The 16,167-nt window shown below is 40.9% G+C and overlaps 1 protein-coding gene across 1 annotated transcript in view; it reads right to left on the reverse strand.

The window, feature by feature from the left end:
* ZMYND12 (zinc finger MYND-type containing 12) overlaps window positions 1-16,167 on the reverse strand; it is a 28,863-nt gene that overhangs the window by 7,518 nt on the left and 5,178 nt on the right. Inside the window, exons 2-4 of the mRNA XM_045859474.1 lie at window positions 9,756-9,897; window positions 8,336-8,507; window positions 750-919 (exon numbers count right to left, since the gene is read on the reverse strand). Coding sequence (XP_045715430.1) covers window positions 750-919; window positions 8,336-8,507; window positions 9,756-9,897 — 484 coding nt within the window. The remainder of the gene's footprint in view (window positions 1-749; window positions 920-8,335; window positions 8,508-9,755; window positions 9,898-16,167) is intronic.

A 16,167-nucleotide genomic window follows, 5' to 3' on the forward strand; every position in this document is an offset into this window, starting at 1 on the left:
TGTTTCCATTGGATTTATAGGCATTGTGCAGTGGCAGCCAATCAGAGGGAGGGTTACCCAGTGGAAAGGCTGAAGAGAGAAGCAACCTACATGAAGACTCATCCAGATTTCAGGCTCAGGAACTGTTCTCTCTGGTAATGTTGTCCAGTACTGAAATCCTGATTTTGGAAGAAACCTCACAAATTTTGGAAGAACTGCTCGATCATCACTCTCATCATCCTATCTAACATTTGCACAGAGTTTTATGGCTTATAAAGTACTTTCAAATGCCACCAACTCATTGAAATTTAATAACCATACCCTGAAGTAGAGACATTGATGTTGTTTATAAAAATAATAGCCAAAGTGCTGCTTGTGCATTGTCCCATTATTGATCTCTGCAATGACCCAAGGAGGCAGAGACCATTTTATAATTTGAAAGAGGTTAAATAATTTGTTCGAGGCTATGTGGCTGGTCAAACCACTGAGCTAGAACTAGAAGTAAAGCCCTTCTCTCAACCAGTGCCCTGTTCTGCCTCCCTTCATCATCCTCAGAGCAGTGGAGGCTTGGAGAAACTATGTGACCTGGCCAAGATTGCACAGTGAGGAAGAAGAAAGGCTTGAGCTCAGGTTGTTAAAATTGTGTCCCTGCTAATACCCCACCAAACAGTCCATAGTAGACCAAAAAGTTATAGAGAAATGCTCAGTTAAAAAAAACTGAACAGAGCTGGTCTCAGAAATATTCAGGTGCTATAATTTAGATTGTTTACATCATTGGCCAGATGATAACGGGCTTCCTCGTAGTTTTCCTTAGCCATAAAGAGGAGTCCCAGGTTCCGATGCAGTAAAGAGTGGGTGGCATTAGGACAATCGGTTGATTTGAGGACTGTCCACTGGGCTTGGGATAGATATTCCTCAGCCTGGACGATCCGGCCCAGACCTGTGCAAAAGAAGGAAAGATTATAATCCATACCCTGGCCAGAAAACACATGATGAAATAAATATGCCTTCACACATTCACTGATTTACTCAGTACCTCAGACCTGTACTGACACACAAAAACTTGTTCGTGAAGGTTCATAGCAGGCTAATCATAATAGCCTCCCCTGCAAAATAGAAACAATTTAAATGTCCATCAAGTGATGAGTAGAATGCAAAAGGTGGTCCATCCACATCTGTGAGTGGAATATTATTCAGTTATGGAAAGGAATGAAGTACTGACAGGCCACAACGTGGGTGAACCTTGAAAACATTATTTCAAGTAAAAGAAGCCAGACACAAAAGGCTATATACTGTATGATTCCATTTATATGAAATGTCCAGAACAGGCCAAGCCACGGAGACAAGGCAGATTAGTGGTGTCCAGAAAATGTGGATATGAGAAAATGCAGTGTGACCGCTAATGTGGATGTGGGGTTCCATTTTGGATTTACTAAAATGTTCTGGAACTCAGTGTAGTGATTGTTGCATAATCATCTGAATATACTATAACTGCTGAATTATACTTTGAAAGAGTGGATTTTATGGCATATGAATTACATGTATATGTATGTACAAGAGCTTATGTTGAATGATGGGGATTCAAAGATGAATCAAAACCATTACCTTTGAAAAAAATGTGTAGTTGGGTTGGGGGAATGAATGAATATGTGACATGAAAACAAATATATATATAAAATAGTGTAAGTGAAATAATAGTAACATCAGAAGGTTTGGAAGAGGTGGAGAGTATGAAGTGTTTCATTCTATGGACGGGATGGACAAAAACACTGGAGTGGGGAGAGGCATGGTCTGTGCTTTGGACTGAACGTTGTGTCCCCCCCAAAAGTCATAGGTTGAAGCCCTAATCCCCAAGGTCATGGTATTTGGAGGTAGGGCCTTTGGGAAACAATTAGCTCATCTGAATGGACTCCTTATTAGTGCCTTTATAAGAAGTACAAAGGATTAGTGCCTTTATAAAAAGAAACACAAGAGAGTTCATCTCTTTCTCAGCTATGTGAGGATACAGCAAAAAGCTGGTTGTCTAGAAGCCAGGAAACACCCTCACCAGACACCAAACCTGCTGGTACTCTGATCTTGGACTTCCCAGCCTCCAGAACTGCGAGAAAGAAATGTTTGCTGTTTAAACCACCCCATCTATGGCATTTGTTATGGCAGCCAAACTAAGACAATGGTGAAAGTCTGAGCTGTTTTCAGAATGAATAAACGTTTTCCAGATAGATGAGGAAGAGAGAGCGTCTTAGTAGAGGTAACACATATGCAAAGGCATGGACCTATGAAATACATTGCCATATTTGGAGAATTATGTATTGGTCTGTGATGCTGGGACACAAAAGTGTAAGGGACAGAGTGGCAGGAAGTGAGGCCAAAGAGTAGTCAAGGGACAGATTCCGGAGAGCATTGTAAGTTGTGTCAAAGAGCCTGATGCATGTGGATAAAAATTAGAGGGTTTTCAGAAAGGAAGAGAGAATTAGATTTGTATTTAGAAGGCTCTTTTGGAGCCAGTGTGGAGGAGGAACCAGAGGGGTGGAAGAAAAGTAGAAGACTTACCAGAAGACTTTTGAAATAGTTCAGGCAAGCACTGTTAAGAGTCTGAGTTAAGACTGCACATGGAGACAGAAAATACATGAAGAGACATTTAGGAGCTAGAATGGACAACACATGGTCACTAAGTGAAAGTCCTCTTTATTTTGATTTTTTAAAATGTATTGATTTGAGAGAAAGAGAGAGAGAGACATTGATTTGTTGTTCCACTTTATTTATGATTGATTCTTGAATGTGTCCTGACTGGGGATCGAACCAGCAACCTTGGTATAGAGGGATGATGCTCTAACCAACTGAGCTACCTGGCCAGGGCATCTAATATTCTTATACTGTTGACATTGAAGACTTTTTGTTTAGCTGTAAAAATACATAACAGCTGCCTGCCTACCAGCTTGCCTCCTAAGGCTCTTGTGAGAACTGAATAGAAAACCACTGACAGTCTCTGCAGAACTATGAAGCATTTCATGTGATGGGTGCTGCAGCAGAAATGGCACCGAAAAGGGTCAAGTGATGAGGATATAAACCACACATAAGGCAACCTTCTGTTCTTTGTTCTTCCTCCCAGGCCTACTTCACATGTAAGCTTTATTTCATTCAAATTATAATCATTTGTCCTATAAATCATTTGATTTAAAAGAGGAGAGGTGTAGAAGAAGCAGTGTACAAGAGGCAGCAAGTAACTTTGCTTGACTGAAGCTCAAACTAACAGGGGAAACTAAAGTGGGAAAATTCTAGATTAGAAGCAAGAGGCCTAGGCCCATGAAGCTGGCTCATGGCAAGTCACATCTTCCATCTGGGTTTTGTCAATAAAAGCTTTAGACTGAGATTCTTTCAAATTTAAAGAAGCAAATGACTCTTAGCTAAAATTGTTTAGATAGAGAAAAAATTGACAGAGGCCATTGCCATATACTGGTAACTTTAAATTTTCTTTGTCTAGATCTCACTCAAGGAGGCAACGCAAAGAGGAATATACCCAAGGCCAAGTTGAACCAGCATCTAAACAAGAATCGTCCCAGAGGAACAGGCACACTTGTTGGGGGGGAGGAACCCAACTATGAGGCTGTAAGTGCACAGAGTGGGATATAGTGAGGTGAGAGGAATGGGCTGTTTCAAGCAGAGTGGGAAGGTACAGGCATGCCCTCTTATACACAGTGCTTGCCTGGGGAGGTGTGGGGATGGTGGAGGTAGTATGGAGGTAAAGCTGACAAAGGAATTTAGATTATCCTAAAGGGCAATCTTAATATTATGTGGAATAGAGAAAGGAGAATCAATTAAGCAGCAGTGACACTTATTTGAAAGGCAAGACCATAGGCTAACACTGGGTTGGTGGCAGATCTGAGAGACATAATGGGGGAAGATCACGGATGACTTGGGGATGAAAGTAAAGGCACACGGAATAAAGCAGTTACAGACAATTCCAAGGTGTGGCTGTGAGATGCCTGGGGAACAAAGGGAATCTGCATTTCCTGAGGACCTGCTCTTGGCCATGCACTATGCTAGGCCACTGCATCTGTGATTTGTCTGCCAACAACCCTGGGAAATAAGTATCCAACGAGGAACTTACAGAAGAGGAAACTTCATTCATTCAACCACATATTTATCTAACTTATTGAGTACATATTAGTGAATAAAACAGACATGATCTCTGACCTCAAGGAGCTCATATAATAAAATGAAGTAAGTCTGCAATAAACTAACGAAACATGAAGCGCTATAAAGGAAATGAACAGAACACAGTGATCAAAGAAAGCAGGGAGAAATCTACAATCCTTTGATTGGATGATTAGAGGACAGCTCTCTGAGAAGGTGATGTTCAAGCAGATGCATGACCTGAAAAGAAGCCAGCCATGTATAAGGAGATGAGAGTGTTCCAGTCAGAAGGAACAGTGTGCAAGAGAGCCCTAAGGTAAGAAGAAGCTTGATGCCGGGATTGCCGAACCAGAGAGCAAAGAGCTGGAATTTGAACCCAGGCTCTCCTGGTTCCAAAGCACAACAACGGTAGGGTGAGATGAGGAAGGAGGCTCCTCTTTGAAGTGTTATTGAGAATACCATTTGTAGTTGATTATAATTCCAAAGTTTTACTTTAAGAAACGCTGAATACTTGTTATTTCCCCACTCCAGTGGGGAGGAATCTCTAAGATGGGAAAGAGGCATGTGCACAAGGGGTGTGACTTATTTAAACTTTCAAAAACCTTGGCAAGGTTTCAGATCAATGACTGTGAGAGTTATAGTAAAACCTTCCATTTGGACAGGAGTTTCCAGCTGGCAAGGCACTTTCTTGTTCATTACACACAACTCATTTAATTCTCAAAACAATCCCATAAAGAAGATTCAGATTCAACAGTGCCCACTAGGTATCAGGTACTGTGGGAGGGGCTTTTGAGTACCTTCCCAGCAGTAAGTACCGTTCTTATGTGAAGACATTATGATCTGCAAGAATAGATGCAGTTCCAGTACTCAATAATCTCATCAATGAGTTTATAATTATTACTGAAGTACCCAGAAAAAAGAAAGAGGTTTCTGACCCAAGCTGGGGGCTTGGGAAAGGCTTCTAGACAAGGGGGTGGCAACACTTGAGACCTGAAGGATGAACAGGAGTTAGTTAGGGGGAAGGGAGGAGAGGAGAAGTGAAAACAGTGGCTAGAGACCAGCCTTCCAGAACAAGGAAGCATCAGAGTGCCTCTAAAGAATCCAAAGAAGCCCTGTTCTGTGTGGCTTAGTCGGCTGGGTGTCGTCCTACAAAGTGAAAGGTTGCAGGTTCGATTGCAAGTCAGGGCATATGCCTGGGTTGCGGGTTTGGTCCCCCATGGGGGGCGTGTACAGAAGGCAACCAACTGATGTTTCTCTCCCACATGAATATTTCTCTACCTCCCTTTCTCCCTCTCTTCCACTTTCTCTAAAATCAATTTTTTTAATCAAAAAAATAAAGAATGAAAAGAAAGCCAGTGCAATTTAAAAGGGAGAGAGAAAATAATGCAAGATGAGGCGAGTGAGAGGATTCATAAAGGCTGGACCAAGCAGGGCCTCATAGATTGCTTTAGGAGTTTGATCTTTATAGTGGAGTGATTTGATCACATTTTGTGTGGAGGCCAGATTGGAGGGAGGCCAGACATGTGCAGAAACCAGTTGGCAGGCAACAGTCCAAATGCGAGATGATGAGACAGGCCAGGGTGACTTCCAAACTCCCGTAACTAGTCAGTGTCAGAAATAAACAGAACCTGGGCTATGTTTCCTTGTCCAGTGCTCTTCCCAAGAGGGAAGGACAATCCAGAATGGGGAGTCAGACCTGAGTGGGATAAGGAGGACATTCTTGCAGTTAAGTGGCCTGGGAGTCAGAACCCAAACCAGTGAGGAGGGGATCCATGCAGAAGGGGTAGCCTGGAAGTGAGCCAGAGCCCACAGAGGGAGAGGAGGGCATCTTGGAAGGGGAAAGGACAGGGCTGGAGAGGGGATCTGGGTTCATAGAAGGAGAACTGATTAAATATGTAAATATATTAATGGAAAAGGAAGCCAGCATTCTCACTGTCAGAGGAGAGCACAACGAATAGGGAATGGGAGAAAATGAGACTAAATCCCGAATTGGCACTGGACTTGATTTGGGATATTGGCATGGACCCACGGCCACACATACAGGGGTGGGCAAAATTAGATTTACAATGGTGAGTACGTGCAATGCAGAGTTTACTCTTGTATTATTATTTATTATTGTTATTAACCTACCTTGTATATTTGTGTATATATAGGTATATAAAAATAAATTTAGATGTAATGTGTGCATATGTCCACAAATTTGTGTGTACATGCACATTTTTACATTTACACATGTTCCCTAAATCTGTCCACTGAGGAAGCCTGGCAGCAGCCACACCCCAACAGCAATGCATACATCTGCACAGCTCTCAGCTTCTGAATTCCATTTTTCACTAAAGGAAATCAAGGCTCCTAGGAGATACATTCGAGAAAGCAGGAAAGTCATTAAAGAACAAAGGAGGGGTGTCAAGGACACACAGAAGCCAGCTTGAATGGGCTGCTACTTCCCAAATCAGGGACAGTGGAGCATGAAATTAATGATAGTAATGGATTATAACCCTTTGAGGAGGAAAAAAACAAGAAACCAAGAGTCTATACTGATGTGAATAAATAAATGAATGGGTACATTGAAAGTTTGATGATGAATGGGATAATTAACATAGTTCAAAATACCTCCCCAAGCCCTGGCTGGCATAGCTCAGTGGATTGAGCGCGGGCTGCGAACCAAAGTGTCGCAGGTTCAATTCCCAGTCAGGCCACATACCTGGGTTGCAGGCCACAACCCCCAGCAACCGCACATTAATGCTTCTCTCTCTCTTTCTCCCTCCCTTCCCTCTCTAAAAATAAATAAATAAAATCTTAAAAAAAGAGAACTCATTAACCTTAAAAAAAAAACCTCTCCATAAATTACTTATTAATTGCAAAGAAGGGAAAGAGTTTCTTTACAGAGAAGAAGCCTGACAGATACCACCTTAATGAAGTAACTTAAATGAACATCATCAGTAATGGAATAAATTGAAAAACATGTGTCAATTTATAGGATGGGATGAGAACACGCCATCACTTCTGTGATATTTCTGCCAAAGATATATCACCTGAATTTAGTCATGAGGCAACATCAGAGAAACACAAATTGAGGGACATTTTATGAAATGATTGGCCTTTGATATTTAAAAATATCAAAGTCATAGACATCAAAGGAAGATTAAGAAACTATTCCAGAATGGAGACTACAGACGTGTGGTAATAAAATGAAAAGCATGATTCTGAACTGTACTCTTTTCCTATAAAAGTGACATTGGAACAGTTGGAGACACTTAAATGGGGTCTGCTTAGTAGATGACAGTAGATGATGGTTAGATTGCGATTATGAAGAAAATATCTTCGCAGGAAATACACACTGAAATATTCAAGGCATGGGGCATTAGGTGAGCAGCTCACTCTCAGATAGCTCAGGGAAAAGAGTTCTTTTGACTGTATTCCCAACAGTTTTACTTTTTTAAAAGTTCATCTATTTTAAAAAGTGGCTATTAATATATAAAAAGTAGCAGCACAGTGCCTAAAATATTGTAGATAGTCCAATATTAATTCCCCTCAAAAATGCTAATTCTTCTCTTTAGCAACCACCATGTGGGACATCTGCGCTCCCTACTCTCAAAACTGCCTCTCATCTGCAGGAGCAGGTCCCTGTGCTTCTGTTCGAACTCTGTGACCCTGGCACAAAGGCAGATAAAGGAGGGCAGATATCACCCTCAAGCTGAGTCAACACAATTTTCTCTTTGGGAATGCAAAACTGGAAATCGGTTGCTAATTAGTATCTATTACCCACCTTGAACCTGGAAGACATGTAAATTCAGCTACACCTGACATTTGGGGGTAGGTGTCTTCTGCAGTAGGTACAGTGTAGAAAAGTCTGGTCTGCAGAGACAGAAAATAAAGCAGATACGGAGAAGCAGAGGCAAGAGACAAGGCCCCAGAAAGGGAAACTGAGAGCACCAGCCTTGGTTTGCTACATTCTGATTCTAGTACCTCATGAAGCTTCAATTCCCTGAGGACACTCCAGCAACCTAACAAATTGCTTAGGCCAGCTAAAGTGGATTTCTGTCAGCTGTAACCAAAAGTCAATGGCATCTCCTTTCCCACCTTGTGCCAAACTTTTTCAGTAACACTGCTCTTCCGCAAAAGGTGTCTTGGTACCACTGCAAAGGCTACACTCTGGCTGCTGAGATGACCTAGCATGGCACTTCTTGACTCCAGGGGGTCTCAAGGCCGTTCCACTTACCAAGGCTAGCCTCGGCCAACAGCAGGTAGGCGGGCACGAGCTCCACTGAACTCAGGCCGTACACGTTCATGCGGAAGCGAAGGGAGTGCAAAGCTGCTGGCACAGCATCTTCGTGTTTTCCTTCAAAGAGATATTTCTGGGCTACGGTGTAGCAGAACTCAATCAAATGCTTCTGTGGAGGAGAAAACCAGACCATCTGAGACAGTCTAGAGGTAAAAGACAAAGGTGGATACACATATAGCTGGACATACAGCCGACACCTCATACACTGGTCGAGGGCACTCAGTAAGCCTGCCAGTGTTAAGGTAGACACAAGAGCCAAAATAAGTGATACGAAAAGGCAGACTCCGGACTGTGAGTTCCTGAAGGTCCGGGGACAAGTGTATTTTCATCTTAGTTCAGCACTTGGCATAAACATGTTCTCAATAGGAAATTATTAAATGAATATCATTTTCCTATATATAGTAGCATTTTAGTTTAACAAAGCTGTCATGCCTCAGGACAATCTAAAATTGTCTGCCTTTCTATTTGAGTTAATTTTAAGAAAATTTTCCTCCTGGTGTTATCCTGCTTAGCTAATATAAGAAGCAACTTTAACCCTGCATCATTCTAAGGCCACTCACAAAATGTCACAACACTAAAATTGATGAATCTGGTATTTTGAGATGTATGGCTTATAAAGTGCTTATTTTCATAAAAAAAATGAGATGCTATCAACGCCATAATAGTTTTCCTAATCTCCTGTATTTATTCACTGCTTTACATATTCACACACCATTGTGGACTTCCTATTGTGTGCCTGGGCTGTTACCATAGTACATGCCATATATGGGTATTGTAGCTGAATTCTGTCCTCCTAAAATTTATATGTTGAAGCCCTAATAACCCTAGTATCTCAGAGTGTGACTGCACTTGGAGATAGGGCCTTTGAATAGGTGATTGAGTTAAAATGAGGCCTTTAAGATGGCCCCTAACCCAGTCTCACTGGTGTCCTTATAAGAAATTTGGACACACAAGGAGATACCAAGGATGTGTGTGCAGAGAGGAAAGACCATGTGAGGATGTGGCAAGGCAGCCACCTGAAAGCCAAGGACAGAGGCCTCAGAAGACATCAGTCTTGCCAACACCCATGGCTGATCTTGGACTTCTAGCTTCAAGAACTGTGAGACGATAACTTTTGTTGTTTACGCTGCCCAGTCTATGGTATTTTGTTAGGGCAGCCCAGGGAGACTAATGCAGCAGATACTCAGTAAGTATGTGGAGAACAACGGACAGAATGGCACTGAGGACATAAAGACACAAAACAAGTCTGTGCACTCAGAGAGGTTACAGATGAGTGGTCGCAACCCAGTGCACCCTTCCTTCCGGGCGGTTTCACTGCACCCATGAGCGCCCCCAGGACCCGTCCTGCAGGGCCCACCTGCCGCCGCTGCAGCTGCTGGAGGCCGTGCTGCCGCTCCTCTTCTGAGTTGTAGAAGGGCATGGAAGTGCGCAGCGGAATCAGGAGCTGACAGATCTTCTCATGGATGCTGGCCCAGTCAGCTTTCTGATGAACCACACCGCTAACAATAAAAACATGCACTTCATTATCATCACTTTGGGCCTGACCTGTGATTCTATGGGCTCTACTCCTGGCCTAGCCCTAGAAACAAGAAAAGTAAGCCCAACACAAACCAGGCCAGGAGCCCAAAGCCATTTTGACGCCGTTCTCTTTCCTGTCTTGTGATTACTTGATGGTGGAAAAATTATGTTGGGGTGTGGAGGGGTGTTGATGGATGTCCCTCCTGCAGGCACAGGTTCACGTGGGGACGCTGTGGGTGTTCTGTCTTTGCCTTAATAACAACAAAGATGGCTTTAATTTTATATTGTTCTAAGGTCATTTTCAAAATGCCTGAGTGCTGCAGCTGAGGGATTTGAGGGTCTTTTTCTGGGGAAGGAGAAAGGAATTTACACTTGATGAGGCTCTAGGAGACACTTTCCTGTAATCGGTGCCACCACATTTCACGACTTCGGAGAGCACCCCTTGCACTGTCTTCTGTGCTCCTGGGAGTGCTTTCACGTGGAACACACCGTGAATGCCTCCCAGCAGGTGGTCTTGCATGTAACTAATTAACTTTTGAAAACAGAATAAAATCTGTTATTACTGTTTTAAAGATAAAGAAGCATAGCTGTCAAGAGATTAAGTAGTTACTCTGAGCCTGTACTCCAAAGCCAGTTGGTTTTTAGCTCGCTAAGAGAAGCACTGTGAGTTTGGTACACAGCTTTTTTGACTGTTTCACACGAATATTTAGTATTTTTAAACACTCAGTGAGACAGCACACATGTAGAACATTTGCATCACTGCAAAAAAATTTAATTGGGCAGCACTCCTAAAGAGTATCTATTCCCATTCCTTAAATAATTGCTTATATAAATGACTCCCAGATCTATTTATCCAAATCTCACCTTCCCTCCAATCATGAATTTTTTAACATTTTTAAAATTGATATATAATTCACATGCCATAAAAAATTTTACAAGTTAAAGTGTACAATTCAGTGTTTATATATTCACAGCCCTGGCCAGGTGTCTCAGTTGGTTAGAGTTCATCCCAATATGCCAAGGTTGAAGGCTTGACCCCTAATCAGGGCACATACAGGAACCAAACAATGAATGCATAGGGAGGTGAAACAACAAATTAATGTTTCTCTCTCCCTTTCTCTCCTTCTAAAAAATTAATAAGTAAAAAAAATTAAAATATATATGTATGTATATTCACAAGGTCTTATAACCATGACCCTATCTCTTTCATGATGTTTTCATTACCCAGAAACTCCATTCACTGTAGCTGTCATTCTCATTCTTCCCTCCACCCACATAATGCTTAGAAACTCTGGTCCACTTTCTCTATGTAGTTGCCTATTCTGGACATTGAATAAAAATGGAAGCAGACAATATGTGACCTTTTGTGTCTACCTTCTTTCATTTAGCATGTTTTCAAGGTTCATCCATGTTGTAGCATGTATCTATGTTATTCCTTCTTATGACTGAATAACAATTCACTGTATGGATATACCACTTTTTGCTTACCCATTCATTAGTTGCTGAACATTTGAGTTGTTTCCACTTTTTGGCTATTATGAATATTTCTGCTATGAACATTCATGTTTAAGCTTTTGTATGAACAAATATTTTCTTGGGTATATACCTAAGAATGGAATGGCTGAGTCATATACTAACTATATGTTTAAAGTTTTGAGAACTGTCACATTGTTTTCGATGGAAACTGTACCATTTTACATTCCAACCAATGATGTACAAGGGTCCCATTTTCTTTACTTCCTAACCAACACTTGTTGTCTTTTTTATATCATCACCCTAGGTGTGCGTGAAGCGGTGTCTCATTATGGTTTTATTTACAGTTCCCCAATAACTAATAATGTTGAACATCTTTTCAGGTGCTCACTGGTCTTTTGTATATCTTCTTTGGAGAAATGTTTATTCAAATCCTTTGCCCATTTTAAAAATATATTTTATTGATTATGCTATTACAGTTGTCCCATTTTCCCCCCTTTATTCCCCTCCCCACTGTACACCCACTCCCACCTGCATGCTCTGCCCCCCTTAGTTCATGTCTATGGGTCATACATATAAGTTCTTCGACTTCTACATTTCCTATACTATTCTTAACCTCCCCCTGTCTATTTTCTACCTACCATCTATGCTACTTATTCTCTGTACCTTTTCCCCCATATCCTCCTCCCTTTCCCTGCTGTAATCCTCCATGTGATCTCCATTTCTGTGATTCTGCTCCTGTTCTAATTGTTTGCTTAGTTCATTTTTTGTTTTGTTTTTGTTTTTTAGGTTCAGTTGATAGCTGTGAATTTGTTGTCATTTTACCATTCCTAGTTTTGATTTTCTTCTTTTTCTTAGATAAGTCCCCTTAACACTTCATATAATAAGGGGTTGGTGATGATGAACTCCTTTAACTTGACCTTATCCAGGAAGCACTCTATCTGCCCTTCCATTCTAAATGAAAGCTTTGCTGGATAGAGGAATCTTGGATGCAGGTCTTTGTCTTTCATGACTTTGAATACTTTGTTACAGCCTTTCTTGCCTGCAAGGTCTCTTTTGAAAAATCAGCTGATAGTCCTATGGGAACTCCTTTGTAGGTAACTGTCTCCTTTTCTCTCGCTGCTTTTAAGATTCACTCCCTATCTTTAATTTTGGGTAATGTAATTATGATGTGCCTTGGTGTGTGCTTCCTTGGGTCCAACTTCTTTGGGACTCTCTGGGCTTCCTGGTCTTCCTGGAAGTCTGTTTCCTTTGCCAGATTGGGGAATTTCTCCGTCATTATGTTTTTAGATAAGTTTTCAATTTCTTACCCTTCCTCTTCTCCTTCTGAGACCCCTATGATTTGGATGTTGGAACATTTGAAGTTCACTTGGAGGTTCCTCAGCCTTTCCTCATTTTTTTGAATTCTTGTTTCTTTATTCTTTTCTGGTTGAATGTTTCTTCCTTCTGTTCCGCACTGTTGATTAGAGTCCTGGTTTCTTTCTCGTCATTGTTGGTTCCCTGTGCATTTTCCTTTATTTCACTTCTCATAGCCTTCACTCTTTCCCCTACTCTTTTCCCACTCTTTTGCAACCATACTCAACCAATTCTGTGAGCATCTTGATTACCACTGTTTTGAACTCTGCATCTGATAGGTTGGCTATCTCTTCATCACTTAGTTGTACTTTTTCTGGAGCTTTGATCTGTTCGTTCATTTGGGCCATTTTTATTTTGTCTCAGCACACCTGTTACATAGTAAGGGGTGGAGTCTTAGGTGTTCACCAGGGTGGGGCAACCACATCACTGCGCTGCGGTGCTGTATGTGGAGGAGGGGTCCAAGAAGGAACAATGCCACTTGTTCAGCTCTCTGCTAGTTTTCAGTCACTTCTGCTGCTACCCATAAGCAAATTGGGTCCTTTTGGTGCAGATTCCCAGGTGGGTGGGTTGTGTATATTCTAGGACCTTGTGGGTCTCTCTCCAATGAATTCTCCTGTGAGGCTAGGAGTTTCTCCTGCTGCCTCAACCCCCACCAGTTTTTTCAGTCAGAGGTTTTCAGGCTTTATTTCCCTGCACTGGAACCCTGGGTTGCACAGTCTGTCTCACTCCCCATTTGTTCCTTCCTGTTTATCCACACACAAATGTGGGACCACCTGCTCTGCCAGCCACCACCTTGCTGTGCATCCTCTCCACCCCAGCTGCCTGTCTCCACTCCTCCTACAGGTCTGGATGAATGTTTCTTCTTTAACTCCTTGGTTGTCAGGCTTCCACTCAGTTCAATTTTCTGGCAGTTCTGGTTGTTTTTTTGTTTTTAAATTTGTTGCTGTCCTTCTTTTGGTTGTGCGAGGAGGCACAGTATATCTACCTATGCCTCCATCTTGACCAGAAGTGGCCCATGTTTTAATAAGGCCTTTTGCCTTGTTGTTGAGCTTTAAGTGTTCTTTACATATTGTGGATTCTAGATCCCTATCAGATACATGATTTTCAAATATTTTCTCTCATTCTGTGGGCTATCTTTTCACTTTCTCCTTAGTATTTTCTGATGCACAAAATTTTTTAATGTTGATGGTGTCCAACCTATCTTTCTTTGATTCCTTATGCTGATGGTATCATATCTAAGAACTGTTGCCTAATCCAAGATCACACAGATTTACAACTGTTTCCTTCTAAAAGTTTCATATTTTTAGCTGTTACACTTAGGTCTTTCTTGTAGCTGGTATAAGGTAGGAGGTCAAAATTCCCTCTCTCTCTTTTTTAAGTTTTTATTTATTTATTTTTAGAGAGGGGAAAGGAGGGATAAAGAGAGAGAGAGAAAAATATCAATGTGTGGTTGCCTCTCACATGGCCCCCACTGGGGACCTGGCCTGCAATCCAGGCAAGTGCCCTGACTGGGAATCGAACCAGCAACCCTTTGGTTTGCAGTCTGTGCTCAATCCATTGTGCTACACCAGCCACAGAAAAATTCACTCTTTTGCATGTAGATACCCACATATGCTGCCATCATACAGAAGAAGTGATTATTTTCCCAGAACAATGGTCTTGACAAACTTCTTGAAAATCAATTGATCGTGAATGTATGTGTTTATTGCTGGACTTTCAATTCTATTCCACTGATCTGCATGTCTATCCTAAAGTCAGTACCAAGCTTTCTTCCTAACTATAGCTTTGTAGTTAATTTTGAAATTGAGCAGTATGAGCTCTCCAACTTTTTTTTTCAAGACTGTTTTGGCTATTCTGGGTCCCTTGCAGTTTTTTTTTTTTTTAAGATTTTATTTAGTTTTTTTAGAGAGAGAAGAAGGAAGGGAGAAAGAGAAACATCAGTGTGTGGTTGCCTCTCACGTGGCCCCCACTGGGGCCCTGGCCCACAACCCAAGCATGTGCCCTAGACTGGGAATTGAACTGGCAACCCTTTGGTTCACAGCCCACGCTCAGTCCACTGAGCTACACCAGCCAGGGTTGGGTCCCTTGCGTTTTCATATTAATTTTAGGATCAGTGTCTCCATTTCTGGAAAAATGGCAGTTGGAATTTTGATAGGGATTGCAATGAATCTGTAGATCAATTTGGGAAATGCTGCTATCTTAACAGTATTAAGTCTACTGATCTATGAATGCCTTTCCATTTATTTAAGTCTTCTTTAATTCCTCTCAACAGTATTTTGTAGTTTTCAGTATATAAATCTTGTACTGCTTTGGTTAAATTCACCCCCTCCCCCTTTTGATACTATTGTAAATGGAGTGGTTTTTATTTTTTTTCTTTTGTTTATTTGGAATGGGTTTAATTTCACCTTCAGACCATTCATTGCCAGCATACGGAAGTGCAACTTATTTTTGCATGGTAATCCTGTAACCTTGCTGTATTAATTTATTAATCTGGGTTTGTGTGTGTGTGTGTGTGTGTGTGTGTTGGTTATTTAGGATTTTCACTATGAGATTATGTCATCTGTAAATAGAGGTACTTTTACTCTTTCTTTTCCAGGCTGGATGCCTTTTATTTCATTGTCTTTTCTAATTGCCCCAACTAGAACCTCTAGTACAATGTTGAATGAGAGTGGTGAAAGCAACATTTTTGTCTCACTCTTGATTTTATGGGGAACACTTGTAATCTTTGACAATTGAGTGTGATATTAGCTATGTGTTTTTCTATAGGTGTTTTATAGATGCCCTTTACCAAGTTACAGAATTTTCTTTATATTCCTAGTTTGATAAGTTGTTTTTTTATCACAAAGGGTGTTGAATTTTATCAAATGCTTTTTCTGCATCTTTTGAGATGATCACATGGATTTTGTCCTTTAATTCTATTAAGATTATGTATTATATTGATTGATATTTATATGGTGAACCAACCTTAAATTCCTAGGAGAAGTCCTAGTTGGTCATTATGTATAATCCTTTTTATATGCTATTGGATTTGGCTTGCCAGTATTTTGTTGAGGCTTTTTGCATCATTATTCATAAGGGATGCTAACCTATAGTTTTCTTGTGATGTCTTTGTCTGGTTTTGGTATCAGAGTAATGCTGGTCACATAAAATAACTTGGGAATTATTCCTTTTATTTTTTGAAGAGTTTGTGAAGAATTGTTCATTCTTATTTAATCATGTGATAAAATTCATCAGTGAAGTCATCTAGTCCTGGACTTTTCTTTGTGAGAAGTTTCTTGATTACTAGCTAAATCTTTTTAGTGATTATGATATTCTGTTTTTCTTTAGTTTATGTCTTTTTATGAATATACTTCATCCAAGTTATCTAATTTGTTGGCATATAATTGTACATAGTATTCTAATCTCTTATTTCTGCAAAGTTG

The sequence above is a fragment of the Phyllostomus hastatus genome, unplaced genomic scaffold, assembly GCF_019186645.2.
Source record: "Phyllostomus hastatus isolate PE091 unplaced genomic scaffold, TTU_PhHast_1.1 phas_scaffold_182, whole genome shotgun sequence".
NCBI classification, from domain to species: domain Eukaryota; kingdom Metazoa; phylum Chordata; class Mammalia; order Chiroptera; family Phyllostomidae; genus Phyllostomus; species Phyllostomus hastatus.